This window comes from Oncorhynchus keta, chromosome 29 (genome assembly GCF_023373465.1).
Source record: "Oncorhynchus keta strain PuntledgeMale-10-30-2019 chromosome 29, Oket_V2, whole genome shotgun sequence".
Taxonomy (NCBI): Eukaryota; Metazoa; Chordata; class Actinopteri; order Salmoniformes; family Salmonidae; genus Oncorhynchus; species Oncorhynchus keta.
Window position 1 is genome coordinate 36316364 of NC_068449.1, and position 19492 is coordinate 36335855.

The window sequence follows — 19492 nt, forward strand, 5'->3', positions numbered from 1 at the left end:
GCCTGTTATAGCAGCAAAGGGGGGACCACCTCCATATTAATGCCCATGATTTTGGAATGAGATGTTCGACGAGCAGGTGTCCACATACTTTTTTACAGTTTTCTTAACAAATTATATACTGTCTATACACACCATGTATTTATATTCTTGATTCTCACACATGCTCACTCTAATACAGTGCCTTCAGAAAGTATTCATACCCCTTGACTTATTCAAGGGGTATGAATTCAGCCTGAATTCAAAATGTATTAAATATTGTATTTTTTTTACCCATCTACACACAATACCCCATAATGACAAAGTAAAAACATGGTTTAAGGAATTTGAGCAAATTGATTGAAAATTAAATACAGAAATATCTAATTTACATAGGTTTTCACACCCCTGGGTCAATCATTTGTAGAATAACCTTTGGCAAAGATTTCAGCTGTGAGTATTTCTGGGTTGGTCTCTAAGAGCTTTCAATACCTGGATTGTGCAACATTTGCCCATTATTCTTTTAAAAAAGATTTATGTCAAGCTCTGTCGAATTGGTTGTTGACTATTGCTTAGATAACCATTTTCAGGTCTTGCCATAGATTTTCAAGTAGATTTAAGTCTAAACTGTAATTCGGCCACATTCACCGTCTTCTTGGTACACAACTCCAATGTAGATTTGGTCTTGTGTTTTACGTTTTTATCCTTCTGGAAGGTGAATTCATCTCAGTGTCTGGTGGAAAGCGGACTGAACCAGGTTTTCCTCTAGGATTTTGCCTGTGCTTAGCTCCATTCCATGTATTTTTTAATCCTGAAAAACTCACCAGTCCTTAACGATTACAAGCATAACCATAACATGATGCAGCCACCATTATGCTTCAAAATATGGAGAGTGTTACTCTGTAATGTTTGTATTAGATTTGCCGCAAAAATAACACTTTGTCTTCAAGACAAAAAGTGAATTTGCTTGCAACATTTTTTACAATATTTCATCAGTGCCTTGTTGCAAACAAGATGCATGTTTTGGAATATTTTTATTCTGTACAGGCTTCCTTCTTTTCACTCTGTCGATTAGGTTAGTATTTTGGAATAACTATACTGTTGTTGATCTATCCTCAGTTTTGTCCTATCACAGCCATTAAACTCTGTAACTGTTTTAAAGTCACCATTGGCCTCATGGTGAAATTTCCTTCCTCTCCGACAACTGAGTTAGGAAGGAAAGGACACCTGTATCTTTGTAGTGACTGGGCGTATTAATACACCATGCAAAGTGTAATTAAATAACTTTACCATGCTCAAAGGAATATTCCATGTCTGTTTGTTTTTTTACCCATCTACCAATAGGTGCCCTTCGTTGCGAGGCATTTGAAAACCTCCCTGGTCTTTGTGATTGAATCTGTGTTTGAAATTCACTGCTTGACTGAGAGACCTTACAGTTATCTGTATGTGTGGGGTACAGAGTGTGGCGGTTGTAGCTAAAACTATATAAATATAAAAATATATGCAAAAATAAGACTCATAAATATCAAAAAGAAGTAACAAAGACAAATAGAAACAAATTTGTGTTGATTTGGCCATCTAGCATCAATACATTACCCATCCCCCAACACTGTCAACCAAGAGTCAAGACTAAACCAATTCACCTTGGTGGTGTGGAGACTGGTTTTATATTATTCTTAACGATTCCACACAAACCAGAAAAAATACAACAACATGTGTGTGAAACTATATATTCACAGTATTATGAATGAATTGTGGTTTATTTGGTAGCATTTCGTAGTGTGACTGTTTTTACTCATTTCATTAGTACTGTACAGAGTTAGAGGTACGCTATTTGATAGATTCCCCAGCTCCCCCTACCTCGGGCTTCCAGTGGGGAGACCTGAGGTCAACCTACCCCCGCCCCCCTCCTCATCTCGTACTTCTGAGTTGGAGACCTTCCCAGGCCGTAGCCTGCCTAGCTCACAAACTAGAATCAGTGTGCCCACTCCGACAAGGTTAATTGACCCACAGTCCCACACGGTGACATCATATCATTGACGTGGCGTTCAAATGAGCGATAGAAAACCGATCGTGCAAATGTCACCATTCCAACATTTTCGGTGCAGGTGCCGCCCATGTCGCCTATACCTAAATCCGCCACTGGGTACAGAGATGAGATAGTCATTACAAAAGCATGTGAAACACTATTACTGCACACAGAGTAAGTCCACGCAGCGTATTATGTGACTTGTTAAGCAAATCTTTACTCCTGAACTTATTTAGGCTTGCCATAACTAAGGGGTTAAATACTTATTGACTCAAGACATTTCATCTTTTCATTTTTTATTCATTTGTACAAAATAAAATAATAATATGCCACTTTCACGTCATTGGGTATTGTGTGTGTGCCAGTCACCAAAAATCTAAATGTAATCCATTTAAAATCCAGGCAGTAATACAACAAAATGTTGAATAAGTCAAGGGTGTGAATACTTTCTGAAGGCCCTGTATATCTACTTGTATTGTTATTTCTTGATTCTTGTTTAGATTTTGTTTTTAGATGGTTTGTATTGAAAGTTATTTGTATTGTATTTGCGAGACATTCTACTGCCCTGTTGGTAACATTTCTGCGCCTGCCGTTACACATGCAAATATGTGTAGGTGGCCAAGAAACGTTGATATGATGCATGCATACAAACACGTATGCATGCACACACACACACACACACACACACACACACACACACACACACACACACACACACACACACACACACACACACACACACACACACACACACACACACACACACACACACGTCATGCGCTGGTCTTTTCCCCCTCACACAGGCTCGACACACATTGACCACCCTTCACTGTACGTCAAAAAACACACCCCAAAGTACTTCATGCTAAATGTCCATTCGATTGGACTGTTTAACCTTTCTGGAGAATCTGTCGCTTCACCCCTATACTCTTCCACCCGTCCAACAGTTCTCTTGCAAGAACAGATCCGCCTTTGCGTCCTCCTCATACGTCTATGACATCTCCTTTCTCTCACTCGCTCTTTCATTCAGCCCCTTCTCTCCCTCTGCTCCCTCTATCCATCGCTTTGTTAGCTCTTTACATTTGTAGACATGTAACGATGGCTGTCACAGCTTGACTGAGACTGATGTCCTATGTCCGTGTGTGAGGGAGACTGGTTTCTGTCAAAGCCATATGAAAGCTTTGAGTTGTGCTCTTGTCTTAAACACACTACTATGCTCACAATGTAAACCCATATAATCCATCTTATACTATATATCTTATGTATGTACACCTTATAAACAAATACGCCCTGTACCTTTCCCTGTGGCTACCTGCCCTTCTCTGTTTCTCTCTTCCCTCTGTCCTTTTCCCTCCCTGTTGATGTGGAACTTCAATCTTGTATTTCACTCCCGTACGTGTCCCTCTTTAACCATCTCCCGCTTTCTCTCCTGCTTTCCCCCTCCCTTCTTCTCTCCCCAGGCTCTGTCAGTAGCAGGTCTAGGGTCAGGCCTGACCGAGGCATTGGTGGTCAACCCGTTTGAAGTGGTCAAAGTCGGCCTGCAGGCCAACAGAGATTCTTTCCAAGTGGTGAGATTCAAAAGCACTGTTTAATAGGAACTTGATGCACTGCAATATCTCACTGTTGTCACTTACGATGGCCCGGATCCTAACTTGAGATCTGCATGCTTAACTTGCCTCTTCACCGTTGATGTTTATCTTGACAGTAACCATTGACACCGATGCATGATTTTGCGATACCCGAGTTAAGGATTCCGCCCTTATAGTGGATCTTTGCTATTCTCAGTCATTGACACGTGCTCCCATACGGCATGCAGGTCGTTTTCTTTAACTGTTTATTTTACTCTCATAAAGTGGAACTATTCTATTCTCTGTCATTGACATTGTGCTCTTTTCTTCTCTTCCTGACCTTGCCCCGATACAGCAGCCCTCCACGTTTGCCCAAGCACGGAACATCATCAACGCAGACGGCTTTGGCCTGCGAGGGCTGAATAAAGGGTTAACGTCGACCCTGGGGCGCCACGGCGTCTTTAACATGATCTACTTTGGATTCTACTTCAACGTCAAGGACGCCATTCCTGCCAGCCAGGTATCGGGAGATTAGATTGAATCTGCCTGTCTGTGTTGTTGCTGTCCTGGCCTGTATCTCTGTTGTTTTTTTGTCCATAGGCTTTCTGTTTTTACACCAAACAGACCAAGGACTTTTGACTTTCCGTTACATTAGATCAGTTGGATGTAACTGTATGTGTACAGTTTTTGTGTGTTAAGTTGTATTGTAGGTCATAGACTATATATTCCTAAACCAAACTGCCCCTCCACCAAGTAACTTTCCCTTACAGTAGATCTAATTGTTATGTCCTGTCCATAGACAAAGCCAGGCCTATTAATCACTTTGAGAGCCTTTCAAACAGCCTCTCAGTCTAATATACTGGATAAGTGGCTCTCAGCCTGTGAAAATACCAATTTTATGGCAGTTGGATTGGTTAGCCATGCTCTAGGTACTACAGTTGGATTGGTTATCCATGCTCTAGGTACTACAGTTGGATTGGTTAGCCATGCTCTAGGTACAACAGTTGGATTGGTTAGCCATGCTCTAGGTACTACAGTTGGATTGGTTAGCCATGCTCTAGGTACTACAGTTGGATTGGTTATCCATGCTCTAGGTACTACAGTTGGATTGGTTAGCCATGCTCTAGGTACTACAGTTGGATTGGTTAGCCAGGCTCTAGGTACTACAGTTGGATTGGTTAGCCATGCTCTAGGTACTACAGTTGGATTGGTTAGCCATGCTCTAGGTACTACAGTTGGATTGGTTAGCCAGGCTCTAGGTACTACAGTTGGATTGGTTAGCCATGCTCTAAGTACTACAGTTGGATTGGTTAGCCATGCTCTAGGTACTACAGTTGGATTGGTTAGCCATGCTCTAAGTACTACAGTTGGATTGGTTAGCCATGCTCTAGGTACTACAGTTGGATTGGTTATCCATGCTCTAGGTACTACAGTTGGATTGGTTGGCCATGCTCTAGGTATTACAGTTGGATTGGTTAGCCATGCTCTAAATACAACAGTTGGATTGGTTAGCCATGCTCTAGGTACTACAGTTGGATTGGTTAGCCATGCTCTAGGTACTGCAGTTGGATTGGTTAGCCATGCTCTAGGTACTACATTTGGATTGGTTAGCCATGCTCTAGGTACTACAGTTGGATTGGTTAGCCATGCTCTAGGTACTACAGTTGGATTGGTTAGCCATGCTCTAGGTACTACAGTTGGATTGGTTAGCCATGTTCTAAGTACTACAGTTGGATTGGTTAGCCATGCTCTAGGTACCACAGTTGGATTGGTTAGCCATGCTCTAGGTACTACAGTTGGATTGGTTAGCCATGCTCTAGGTACTACAGTTGGATTGGTTATCCATGCTCTAGGTACTACAGTTGGATTGGTTAGCCATGCTCTAAGTACTACAGTTGGATTGGTTAGCCATGCTCTAGGTACTACAGTTGGATTGGTCAGCCATGCTCTAGGTACTACAGTTGGATTGGTTAGCCATGTTCTAAGTACTACAGTTGGATTGGTTAGCCATGCTCTAGGTACCACAGTTGGATTGGTTAGCCATGCTCTAAGTACTACAGTTGGATTGGTTAGCCATGCTCTAGGTACTACAGTTGGATTGGTTAGCCATGCTCTAGGTACTACAGTTGGATTGGTTATCCATGCTCTAGGTACTACAGTAGGATTGGTTAGCCATGCTCTAGGTACTACAGTTGGATTGGTTATCCATGCTCTAGGTACTACAGTTGGATTGGTTAGCCATGCTCTAGGTACTACAGTTGGATTGGTTAGCCATGCTCTAGGTACTACAGTAGGATTGGTTAGCCATGCTCTAGGTACTACAGTTGGATTGGTTATCCATGCTCTAGGTACTACAGTTGGATTGGTTATCCATGCTCTAGGTACTACAGTTGGATTGGTTGGCCATGCTCTAGGTACTACAGTTGGATTGGTTATCCATGCTCTAGGTACTACAGTTGGATTGGTTATCCATGCTCTAGGTACTACAGTTGGATTGGTTATCCATGCTCTAGGTACTACAGTTGGATTGGTTAGCCATGCTCTAGGTACTACAGTTGGATTGGTTAGCCATGCTCTAAGTACAACAGTCGGATTGGTTAGCCATGCTCTAGGTACTACAGTTGGATTGGTTAGCCATGCTCTAGGTACTACAGTTGGATTGGTTAGCCATGCTCTAGGTACTACAGTTGGATTGGTTAGCCATGCTCTAGGTACTACATTTGGATTGGTTAGCCATGCTCTAGGTACTACAGTTGGATTGGTTATCCATGCTCTAGGTACTACAGTTGGATTGGTTAGCCATGCTCTAAGTACTACAGTTGGATTGGTTAGCCATGCACTAGGTACTACAGTTGGATTGGTTAGCCATGCTCTAAGTACTACAGTTGGATTGGTTAGCCATGCTCTAGGTACTACAGTTGGATTGGTTAGCCATGCTCTAGGTACTACAGTTGGATTGGTCAGCCATGCTCTAGGTACTACAGTTGGATTGGTTAGCCATGTTCTAAGTACTACAGTTGGATTGGTTAGCCATGCTCTAGGTACCACAGTTGGATTGGTTAGCCATGCTCTAAGTACTACAGTTGGATTGGTTAGCCATGCTCTAGGTACTACAGTTGGATTGGTTAGCCATGCTCTAGGTACTACAGTTGGATTGGTTATCCATGCTCTAGGTACTACAGTAGGATTGGTTAGCCATGCTCTAGGTACTACAGTTGGATTGGTTATCCATGCTCTAGGTACTACAGTTGGATTGGTTAGCCATGCTCTAGGTACTACAGTTGGATTGGTTAGCCATGCTCTAGGTACTACAGTAGGATTGGTTAGCCATGCTCTAGGTACTACAGTTGGATTGGTTAGCCATGCTCTAGGTACTACAGTTGGATTGGTTATCCATGCTCTAGGTACTACAGTAGGATTGGTTAGCCATGCTCTAGGTACTACAGTTGGATTGGTTAGCCATGCTCTAGGTACTACAGTTGGATTGGTTATCCATGCTCTAGGTACTACATTAGGATTGGTTAGCCATGCTCTAGGTACTACAGTTGGATTGGTTAGTCAGTGAGTCAACTGAGAGGAAGGAAAATCAGAGAGGAGTTGGGTAGAGGGCCGCTAATAGCTCGTCTGTTTGCTCTCTACAACATCCTCAGAGGTTCACGTTACACATCCGGCATCGAGGGCCTGATTCCCAAACAAAAGTACATTTTGTTGAATGGAAACGTTACCATACGCCAGCCTGTTCACCGTGTAGAAACTGGAGACAGCATTAGGTCTGCGTCTCAAATGTCACCCTACTCCAGATATTGTGCCCTATGGGCCCTGGTCAAAAGTAGTGCACTACATCTTGAGTAGGATGCCATTTGCGATGCATCCTAGATTAACTTCCATGGACTAATTGAAAGCAGACAGTGTATTATTATTTCAGGAGGAAGTTAGTTCTACAGTGGGGTAGATGTGGAAGCCGTTTTGACTGAAGCTTTTTTTTATTGGGTGAATTCACCCCTGGTCTGCATGATTCTGGCATTTATGTGTGGCACTTATGGATAGTTATTATCATGCGTGCACTGTATTAAAGTGGTCAATAGAGGGAAAATGACCACTTCTTAGGCTTGGTTATCTTAGCTTCAGAGAGTGATCCTTTGGGGAAAACCAGTCATATCTCTCTATTCGGGAATTTTTCTACTGACTCAGAATGGCTGGTATTTAGACGGAATCATTGTGAGATGGGAAAATGGGGTCATATAAGTCTAACTATGCATTATAACCGCATCATAATGCATTATACCTACCTGCAGGCTTGGCTGGAGTTGAGCCTGTTTTAGGTGAAGCTCAGCCCATTGTATAGTTACAGGATATATATAACTTGCTCCAGCAGAGACGGGCTGGGCTGATTATTGAACCCCTTCAACTGCTGTTGTTAGCAGGGTGAGCAATGAGCATCGCAACTCGGTCGTGTCGGCAGTCAAATTCACTGTGCCACGTTCATGTGCATTTGAACGGGCTGTTCCTAACACAGTGCCGTCAGAAGTGAATGTCTGGGTTGGTGCTTATTGTAAGTACATGTTGGTGTTCAGAGGCCAGACTAAAATGTAACCTCCTCAGTAACTCAAATGTAACCTCTGGGTTGAGTACCCCAACTCTTTTATGAGTACCGGTACTGTACAACTAAAATGACTACCGGAAATGTTTATTCCACTTCAAGCAGTTCCGTACTCCACATTCTACTTAAAAAACCAACAACTCAAAGATGATCTGTTATTTAACTCAGCAGCACTCAGTGTCCAGATCTTTGACAAGATACAGGCTTGTCCAGGATCTGCCTTTCTATAGGCTTCTGTCATTTGTAAAAAAAAATATATATATATATCCTGACCAATTAACCTTCAGAGTTCCCTGGGCCGACCGGGACTTCTCTCTCTCTCTTTGGTACAGTAATACACACACACACACACACACACAAACACACACACACACACACAGTAATACCCCTGTGCTGCAGAGAGAGTCAATGCCCAATTAGACTAAATTGTCCCCATATGCCTCCGCCAGTCTGCCTGCATGAACCCTGTTTATAAATCCTCTCTCTCTCTAGCAAGCGCACAAACAGACATGTGCTTCAGCCAATCAGAGAGGTGGAAACTGCAGTCAGGAAGCACTAATTTTCCCCCTTGCTACCATAAAATGATCAGGGTTTTCATGCCAGCTTTGCTTTGCAATCATATGCATGAGTCAGAGTCATTGCTCTCTCTCTCTCTCTACCCCCCCACACGCACACATTGTCCTTACATCTATCCTGTTGGGTTGGGTTGGATTTCATCACTACACCATCAAGATATATACAGTTGAAGTCCGAAACCAACCACTGAGCCACCTGGGAGGCCCTATGATGCCATCTATTTTGTCAAGTGCACCAGTCCCTCCTGCAGCAAAGCACCTCCACAACATGATGCTGCCACCCCCGTGCTTCACTGTTGGGATGGTGTTCTTCAGCTTGCAAGCATCCAAACATAACGATGGTCATGATGGCCAAACAGTTATATTTTTGTTTCATAAGACCAGAGGACAATTCTCCAAAAAATACGATTTTTGTCCCCATGTGCAGTTGCAAACCGTAGTCTGGCTTTTTTATGGCGGTTTTGGAGCAGTTGTTTCTTCCTTGCTGAGCGACCTTTCAGGTTATGTCGATATAATGACTCGTTTTACTGTGGATATAGATACTTTTGTACCCGTTTCCTCAAGCATCTTCACAAGGTCCTTTGCTGTTGTTCTGGGATTTATTTGCACTTTTCGCACCAAAGTACGTTTAACTCTAGGAGACAGAACGCGTCTCCTTCCTGAGTGGTATGACGGCTGCGTGGTCCCATGGTGTTTATACTTGCGTACTATTGTTTGTACAGATGAACGTGGTACCTTCAGGCGTTTGGAAATTGCTCTCAAGGATGAATCAAACTTGTGGAGGTCTACAATTGTTTTTCTGAGGTCTTGGCTGATTTCTTTTGATTTCCCATGATGTCAAGCAAAGAGGCACTGAGTTTGAAGGTAGGCCTTGAAATACATCCACAGGTACACCTCCAATTGACTCAAATGATGTCAATTAGCCTATCAGAAGCTTCTACGGCCATGACATAATTTTCTGGAATTTTCCAAGCTGTTTAAAGGCACAGTCAATTTAGTGTATGTAAACTTCTGACCCACTGGAATTGTGATACAGTGAATTATATTTGAATTAAGTGAAATAATCTGTCTGTAAACAATTGCTGGAAAAATGACTTGTGTCATGCACAAAGTAGATGTCCTAACTGACTTGCCAAAACTGTAATTTGTTTCAAAGAAATTTGTGGAGTGGTTGAAAAACAAGTTTTAATGACACCAACCTAAGTGTATGTAAACTTCCGACTTCAACTGTAGATATCACTATCTCTTTCTTTCATATTGAACAATGACCTGGAGCAGGCAGATTATAAAATAGAAAAAGATGTCCAGGCAGATAAATGAGAGAGGAACATCAATGGATACTGCTGCAGCACAGACCTCTGTCTCTTTAGTGAACATCTCTATCTCTCTCCCATCTCTTGTTCTTCTCTGTCTCTCTTCTTTGTCCCTGTCTCTCCCTTTTCCCCTGTCAGGACCCAACCCTGGAGTTCCTGAGGAAGTTTGCTATTGGCCTGGCCTCCGGAACCATCTCATCCTGTGTCAACATTCCCTTCGACGTGGCCAAAAGCCGCATCCAGGCTCCCCAGCCCATACCTGGAGAGATCAAGTACCGGACCTGCTTCCAGACCATGGGCCTGGTCTACCGGGAGGAGGGGTACGTATGGAGCGCTGAAGTCCGGGGGGTTGCCTCAGCCTGGACTCTAACCCGGGTCCAGCGACTCAACCCCTTAGCCAATTACGCCAAGACATCTGAACCTCTTGATGTGGTTCCTAGGTGTTGTTGGGTCGACTAGTGTATTGTCTGGGGCCTAGGGGGGGCTGATGCTGCTGTAGGAGTGGCACTGACTCACTGCTGCTTTTTCAAGAGGGAGAGAGGAGGAGGGAGAGAGAGGTCTACTCTCAGCCCACTCCGTCCAGTCCCCATGCTCTAACACAACACAGTCGCAGCTAATTAGTGGTCCCTATGGGAGACGTCGTTAAGGCTGTCCTAACGAGCCGCGCGGCGCTCCATGGGTCAATCTAATCAGACAGAGGGGCAGGGAGGAAGTGGGTCGAGCCTTATTAACGCCATCAGTGGCGGGGGTAGGTGAGCAGGAGGCGTAGTGTGGGACGGGGGAGGGAGGGGTGACGGGTAAGGGAGGCCAGCGCCAGCCAGGAACACTGATCACCTTGAACACATTAGGGTTAGCGCAGATAGTAGGTATACCCTTAAGTTACACTACACTAAACACCAAGGACTATTAGTGTGCTCTCTCTCTCTCTCTCTCTACCTGACATGCGAGGGAGACAGAAACCGGGCAGGCAGTCGCATCTGCTAAGCCCAATAATGCCAACACTCGTAATTACACACACATGTTTGCGCATTCATGCACACGCACATACACTCACACACACACTGTACAGGGATTTAGAATAAAAGGGATCTCAGTGTTTCTTTTATTTTTTAAGTAATGTTATCTTTTTTTCTTAGTTCTAAGACACCTCTGTTGTTTCTCCAGATGTAATATTGTATTATTTCTCCAGATACTTGGCGCTGTACAAAGGACTGGTCCCCAAGATCATGAGACTCGGACCAGGTGACGTTCCTACAACTATTCAATTCACTTTCTTCCCAAACGTTTGGTCATTACAGACTGAGAAATAATAATATAGCATTTTTATCAGAGGAGCAATGTTTTTGGTAAAGAGACGTATGCTATTTGTTACAGTACATCTTGAATGTTATGGCTAATTTAAAATGCAGCCTACGTCTTTCATCATATCACTAAATGAGAGGTTGATTATACTATATTACAGATGGTTTTTTATCTAGATGTGGTCTCTGCTAATGATAGCCTAACCCTTATCTTGGTATAATAGTTATTGCACAGCATGTCCTTCTAAAAATCAGTCTGGCAACTCCATAGGGCTGGGCGAAATACAGTATTTTACAATTTACCGGTATTGATGCACGGACCGGTTTGGGTTTTTACTTTACCCTCTACACTGAAAAAAAGATATAAACGCAACATGCAATCATTTCAAATACTTTATTTTTCACATGACTGGGAATACAGATATGCATCTGTTGGTCAACAGATACCTTAAAGAAGAAAGTAGGGGCGTGGATCAGAAAACCAGTCAATATTTGGTGTGACCACCATTTGCCTCATGCAGTGCGAAACATCTCCTTCGCATAGAGTTGATCAGGCCGTTTGATTGTGGCCTGTGGAATGTTTCAAATCATGTTAAATACCATCGTACCGTCCGATTATTTTTAATACCATGATATGATATTTTGGGCATGTCGCCCAGCCCTACAACTCCACACATGAAATTAGATGACATTATCAGTATTATAATGTGTAGTATTGTATTCATCTCTATGCCCCGTTGTCTTCTCCTCCTCCTAGGTGGAGCTGTGATGCTGCTGGTGTATGAATACGTATCTGGATGGTTAAATAAGAACTGGTGATGAGAAGAAGCCCACCAGCCTTGCCTTAAGGTGCCCACCAGGCAATCTATTAGGATGCCCACCAGCCTTGCCTTAAGGTGCCCACCAGGCAATCTATTAGGATGCCCACCAGGTAGTTTACTGAAGCCCACCAGCCTTGCCTTAAGGTGCCCACCAGGCAATCTATTAGGATGCCCACCAGGTAGTTTACTGAAGCGCACCAGGCAGCCTTAGGGGGCCTGCTGTCTCAGGTTCCAACATCCACAGGCCTCCCTAAACCCTGTGACCTCCAATAGACTGTTCCAGCTAGTGCCCGTCCCATACATACAACCATTGTACAACCAGAATGCAACCATAGTACAACCAGAATACAACCATAGTATAATCGGAATAGAACCATAACGCATAACACTGATCTGTTATCCACATTGCAGCCATACAACGTCCAAGCTCATCTTCCATTACACTCAATAATAATCCACCTCGACAAATCAAGGCCCTGCCTCATTTAATGCACAAACATTATTGGGAACAACTTAACACTTCTAATACAATAGCCATGCATGCCATTACATACTGTGTGCATAGATGAGTCCTATATTGTATCTCGCTGCCATACTAATGTAAACCTATTTAACATACAGGGGGTTTAGAGTCCACTACAAACTCTTACAAACACACAGCCACGGTGTTCCAAGCCCAAATGTCCAGATTACACACACACACACACACACACACACACACACACACACGCTCCACCCACAGTGCATTAATTCAAAGTCGACTTCACATAAACGTAATCAGGCACAGGATGAAGCCTCCTGTAAAATTCTGCCATTTTTGTACACATTGAATAGAAATGACAAAATCATCATCGAAGACAATAGACTCGCATTGATATCTTGAAATAGTTTGTGATTTTCTTTTCTTCTTTTTTTACGTAGAATATCTTTTTCAAAGTACCTATGAAGCTACTTGTATGTGACAGATTAAAACACGTCAAACTTGAAGTGTGTGTGTGTGTTTGTGTGTGTGTGTTTGTGTGTGTGCGGGAGGGAGGGAGGGAGAGAGAGAGACGTGTGTGCGTGCATGCATGAGTGTGTGTTCCTGTCAGCCATAGAAGCTGTTAGCCAAGAGTGTGTCTTTATATCAGTCTCCTCTCTGGGTCTGTGGGGCTGACTGAATCACTGGTGCAACGTAGCTTTACAACAAGCTCAATTAACAACCTCCAGATATTCAAATATTTGAGCAGAGAATGGAGTCTACAACACACTCTCTCATTCTACTGTATATCTCCTGTAGGCACGCTCTCTCTCTCACACACACACACACACACACACACACACACACACACACACACACACACACACACACACACACACACACACACACACACACACACACACCTGTGGCTTAGCCTGGCTCCTTCTCTCTCCACCCCCCCCCCCCTCTCCTGGCAGCAGTCAGCAGTAGGCTATGTTGAGTCAGGTTGCTATTTGACACTCATCATTAATGTGTGAGCTGCTCTCTGCCAAAATGGAAAGACTCCCGGTTCTTTGCCCCGAGGCCCACTGTACGGTCGGTGATAGACTAACAACTGAAGGCTGCGGATGGATGGAATTGTAAATGCTTAACCTGTTCTCTTCGTAATGGAGTGTCGAATGCATGCGTTTGTTCTGGAGTTCTTGCAACATGTGTTCGGTTCGTGCGCTGGAGTAACGTAGCAACGCAGTACACTCCTCCCTCACACACGCATACAGGCATGCAAACTGTAACGCCTTCCCCCTTTACTGAACATATACCGCCACGCTCTACCCCGGCCTCGCCGTTCTCCGTTCCTTCACTCCCCCACCTGTGTAGGAATTCCTTGCTCTCTCTTGTCTGTCTCCAATGCTGACATGTCTTCCTCAGAATGGCCCCGTCTCCTCTTTGACAGCCGTGCAATCATGAGAAAACATACAGTAGTAGCCTTGTCACAGCTTAAATGAAGTAGCAGCCTGTTTTTTCCCTACCGGGCCACAGTGGATATAGAGGGAGGTGAAAGATGAAAATACTGTATCCAGTGTATCTAGTATTTGTAGGCAGTGTTGGGGAGTAGCTAACTATGTAGTTCAACTGCATTTTGCAGTAGTTTGGTGGTAGTTGAACTAAATTCAAATCTGGGTAGTGTTTTCAGTAGTTCATAACTTTTTTTTTGACATTTAGCGTCGTAGCTACCTACTGTAACTACACAATACTTATTTTGCATCAAACCTGCCTCATTATCACTTGAAACATTTGTTTTTTTTGCGTGTGTTTAATAGGCAAAATTACATTGTTTTAACATACAGTATGACCTCAAAGTGATTTGTTCTTGAAATGTGTAGTTTATGACATTTCAGATTTAAATTGATCAATAAGTAGTTTAGCTGTAGTCAAGTCAAGTCAAATTTATTTATATAGCCCTTCGTACATCAGCTGATATCTCAAAGTGCTGTACAGAAACCCAGCCTAAAACCCCAAACAGCAAACAATGCAGGTGTAAAAGCACGGTGGCTAGGAAAAACTCCCTAGAAAGGCCAAAACCTAGGAAGAAACCTAGAGAGGAACCGGGCTATGTGGGGTGGCCAGTCCTCTTCTGGCTGTGCCGGGTAGAGATTATAACAGAACATGACCAAGATGTTCAAATGTTCATAAATGACCAGAATGGTCAAATAATAATAAGGCAGAACAGTTGAAACTGGAGCAGCAGCACAGTCAGGTGGACTGGGGACAGCAAGGAGCCATCATGGTGGTGTAGTGAAACTGCTTTTCAAAGTAACTTCAGTTAAGTAAACTATATATTTTTTAAGCGTAACTTTAGTGTAGCTTAACAGTTTTTCAGTGTGAAGTAATTGGTAGCTTGGTATATTTTCAAAGTAGCTTCCCCAATACCGTGTGTAGGATCCACACTTTGAGTTTGACGGTAGTGTTCTGTGCTGACAGGGTTAAAAATGGAAGGTACACCTAACCTAGTCTCTGTTAAAGCATCATGCCACACACACCAGATGTGCAGTGGTTTGGCTCCCCAGAACGGACCTGCTAATTTATCGTTTTTACTCACCTGTGTGTTTAAACATGCTGTTTTTAAGACACATAGAAAACAATCTGTCTATTGTCACCTTCCTTTTAAAAAGTCCAATGAACAAGAGCGCGCCTAACCCCATGTATTTCTGTAGTTGTGTATGTAGCACCCTGCTTAGTGTTACTTTATTAGACTGTGTGTGTGTGTAGCACCCTGCTTAGTGTTACTTTAGTAGACTGTGTGTGTGTGTGTGTGTGTGTGTGTGTGTGTGTGTGTGTGTGTGTGTGTGTGTGTGTGTGTGTGTGTGTGTGTGTGTGTGTGTGTGTGTGTGTGTGTGTGTGTGTGTGTGTGTGTGTGGCACCCTGCTTAGTGTTACTTTAGTAGATTGAGTGTGTGTGTAGCACCCTGCTTAGTGTTATTTTAGTTGTGTGTGTGTGTAGCACCCTGCTTAGTGTTACTTTAGTAGACTGAGTGTGTGTGTATAGCACCCTGCTTAGTGTTACTTTAGTAGACTGAGTGTGTGTGTATAGCACCCTGCTTAGTGTTACTTTAGTAGACTGAGTGTGTGTGTATAGCACCCTGCTTAGTGTTACTTTAGTAGACTGAGTGTGTGTGTGTATAGCACCCTGCTTAGTGTTACTTTATTAGACTGAGTGTGTGTGTGTGTGTAGCACCCTGCTTCGTGTTACTTTAGTGGACTGTGTGTGTGTGTGTGTGTAGCACCCTGCTTAGTGTTACTTTAGTAGACTGAGTGTGTGTGTGTGTGTAGCACCCTGCTTCGTGTTACTTTATTAGAGTGTGTGTGTGTGTGTGTGTGTGTGTGTGTGTGTGTGTGTGTGTGTGTGTGTTACTTTAGTGTGTGTGTGTGTGTGTGTGTGTGTGTGTGTGTGTGTGTGTGTGTGTGTGTGTGTGTGTGTGTGGCACCCTGCTTAGTGTTACTTTATTAGACTGAGTGTGTGTGTGGCACCCTGCTTAGTGTTACTTTATTAGACTGAGTGTGTGTGTGGTGCACCCTGCTTGTGTGTGTTACTTTAGTAGACCGAGTGTGTGTGTGTGCGCCCCTGCTTAGTGTTACTTTAGTAGACTGAGTGTGTGTGTAGCACCCTGCTTAGTGTTACTTTAGTAGACTGAGTGTGTGTGTGTGTGTAGCACCCTGCTTCTTGTTACTTTATTAGACTGAGTGTGTGTGTAGCACCCTGCTTAGTGTTACTTTATTAGACTGTAGACTGTGTGTGTGTAGCACCCTGCTTAGTGTTACTTTAGTAGACTGTGTGTGTGTGTGTGTGTGTGTGTGTGTGTGTGTGTGTGTGTGTGTGTGTGTGTGTGTGTGTGTGTGTGTGTGTGTGTGTGTGTGTGTGTGTGTGTGTGTGTGTGTGTGTGTGTGTGTGTGTGTGGCACCCTGCTTCGTGTTACTTTAGTAGACTGAGTGTGTGTGTATAGCACCCTGCTTAGTGTTACTTTAGTAGACTGAGTGTGTGTGTGTAGCACCCTGCTTAGTGTTACTTTAGTAGACTGAGTGTGTGTGTATAGCACCCTGCTTAGTGTTACTTTAGTAGACTGAGTGTGTGTGTGTATAGCACCCTGCTTAGTGTTACTTTAGTAGACTGAGTGTGTGTGTGTAGCACCCTGCTTAGTGTTACTTTAGTAGACTGAGTGTGTGTGTGTATAGCACCCTGCTTAGTGTTACTTTATTAGACTGAGTGTGTGTGTGTGTGTAGCACCCTGCTTCGTGTTACTTTAGTGGACTGTGTGTGTGTGTGTGTGTAGCACCCTGCTTAGTGTTACTTTAGTAGACTGAGTGTGTGTGTGTGTGTGTGTGTGCACCCTGCTTCGTGTTACTTTATTAGACTGTGTGTGTGTGTGTGTGTGTGTGTGTGTGTGTGTGTGTGTGTGTGTGTGTGTGTGTGTGTGTGTGTGTGTGTGTGTGTGTGTGTGTGTGTGTGTGTGTGTGGCACCCTGCTTAGTGTTACTTTATTAGACTGAGTGTGTGTGTGTGAGCACCCTGCTTAGTGTTACTTTATTAGACTGAGTGTGTGTGTGGCACCCTGCTTCGTGTTACTTTAGTAGACCGTGTGTGTGTGTAGCGCCCTGCTTAGTGTTACTTTAGTAGACTGAGTGTGTGTGTAGCACCCTGCTTAGTGTTACTTTAGTAGACTGAGTGTGTGTGTGTGTGTGTAGCACCCTGCTTCGTGTTACTTTATTAGACTGAGTGTGTGTGTAGCACCCTGCTTGGTGTTACTTTATTAGACTGAGTGTGTGTGTGTGTGTGTGTGTGTGTGTGTGTGTGTGTGTGTTACTGTGTGTGTGTGTGTGTGTGTGTGTGTGTGTGTGTGTGTGTGTGTGTGTGTGTGTGTGTGTGTGTGTGTGTGTGTGTGTGTGTGTGTGTGTGTGTGGCACCCTGCTTAGTGTTACTTTATTAGACTGGGTGTGTGTGTATAGCACCCTGCTTCGTGTTACTTTAGTAGACCGAGTGTGTGTGTAGCGCCCTGCTTAGTGTTACTTTAGTAGACTGAGTGTGTGTGTAGCACCCTGCTTAGTGTTACTTTATTAGACTGTGTGTGTGTGTGTGTGTGTGTGTGTGTGTGTGTGTGTGTGTGTGTGTGTGTGTGTGTGTGTGTGTGTGTGTGTGTGTGTGTGTGTGTGTGGCACCCTGCTTCGTGTTACTTTAGTAGACTGAGTGTGTGTGTGTAGCACCCTGCTTAGTGTTACTTTAGTAGACTGAGTGTGTGTGTGTAGCACCCTGCTTAGTGTTGCTTTATTAGACTGAGTGTGTGTGTGTAGCACCCTGCTTAGTGTTGCTTTATTAGACTGAGTGTGTGTGTGTAGCACCCTGCTTAGTGTTGCTTTATTAGACTGAGTGTGTGTGTGTAGCACCCTGCTTAGTGTTACTTTATTAGACTGAGTGTGTGTGTGTAGCACCCTGCTTAGTGTTACTTTATTAGACTGAGTGTGTGTGTGTAGCACCCTGCTTAGTGTTGCTTTATTAGACTGAGTGTGTGTGTGTGTGTGCGCCCTGCTTAGTGTTGCTTTATTAGACTGAGTGTGTGTGTGTGTAGCGCCCTGCTTCGTGTTGCTTTATTAGACTGAGTGTGTGTGTGTGTAGCACCCTGCTTAGTGTTGCTTTATTAGACTGAGTGTGTGTGTGTGTGTGTAGTGCCCTGCTTCGTGTTACTTTAGTACACTGTGTGTGCGTGCGTGCATTTAAATGCGCTCTTAACCCATGTATACCAGTAGTGTGTGTGTAGCACACTTTAGTTGGAGCTTGTCTTGTTTCTGATTGCGTGTAGTGGAGTAAAGATAACCATATGACATTTGGAGGCAGACTCAACATCATTAATTAACAACATGTGTCCCCCCCCCCTTCATTCTTAAAACGACAGTTTCCCTATTAGACCTCACTTCCATAACGTTTGACCTACATTATCCTGAAGAGTGCCCAGATTAGACTAAAGAGTACCCATAGTTTTACATCAAACTAGTTATGGTTGTTTACAAACATTTGGATCATAGATTTTCTGGCTGTTACTCTGGCATTGTTTTAATTTCTTTTTCTTTTCTACTATTATAAAGCGACTCTGGGTCATTGAAAAGCGTTCTATAATTCCCATGTATTATTATTCCCCCAAAAAATGTAAGGCATTGGCTTAATTTAACGTGGTTATATTTTTTGTTTCATTCCTATGAGCCAAAAGAAATGGACTTTGTCCAAGAGTTGTTTTGTCAGTCTACATCAACCCATTCCGTGTAGCACAGCCAATCTTTTCTCACCTCTCATGTCAAAAAGGTTGAACGCTGTGACTGGGTTGTTGTTTGATGATGGATTGAAGGGATTCTAAGTAGGGCTGGTACAGTGTATGTGTATTTCACTAGTAGTGTTGATCTAGGATCACCCCCCGTCCCCCCCGTCCATGCAATCTGTCATTGTGATCTAAAAGGCTAAACTGATCCTAAATCAGCACTAATACTGCGAGACACTTTATACTTAGGGCTCCTGATCATCTCACTGCAGGTCTGTGATGTGGCTCACGTACGGTCAAAAACAACACTAGGATCCCTGATGCAACGGTCCGTGACCACTGGATGCGGGGGAGAGTGCTTTCCAAGTCAAATCAGCACCGGCCTGCAAAGGACAGAGGAATGTTTACACTGTCGCACAAACAGAGGGACTGTTTATGCTGTAACACTGGCGGGCTGGGCTGGTGGGGACTTGGGCACCCATCCCCTTTCCTTTGTGGCACATATATAATATGTTAATGTGAAATAGCTCCCGAGTTCCATCAAGCTTACAC

The 19492-nt window shown here is 43.6% G+C and overlaps 1 protein-coding gene across 1 annotated transcript in view; it reads left to right on the forward strand.

The window, feature by feature from the left end:
* slc25a21 (solute carrier family 25 member 21) overlaps positions 1-13170 on the forward strand; it is an 86662-nt gene extending 73492 nt beyond the window's left edge. Inside the window, exons 6-11 of the mRNA XM_052485223.1 lie at positions 3466-3573; positions 3929-4093; positions 10200-10381; positions 11251-11303; positions 12120-12211; positions 12259-13170. Coding sequence (XP_052341183.1) covers positions 3466-3573; positions 3929-4093; positions 10200-10381; positions 11251-11303; positions 12120-12181 — 570 coding nt within the window. The 3' untranslated portion in view covers positions 12182-12211; positions 12259-13170. The remainder of the gene's footprint in view (positions 1-3465; positions 3574-3928; positions 4094-10199; positions 10382-11250; positions 11304-12119; positions 12212-12258) is intronic.
* The last annotated feature ends 6322 nt before the right edge of the window (positions 13171-19492 follow it).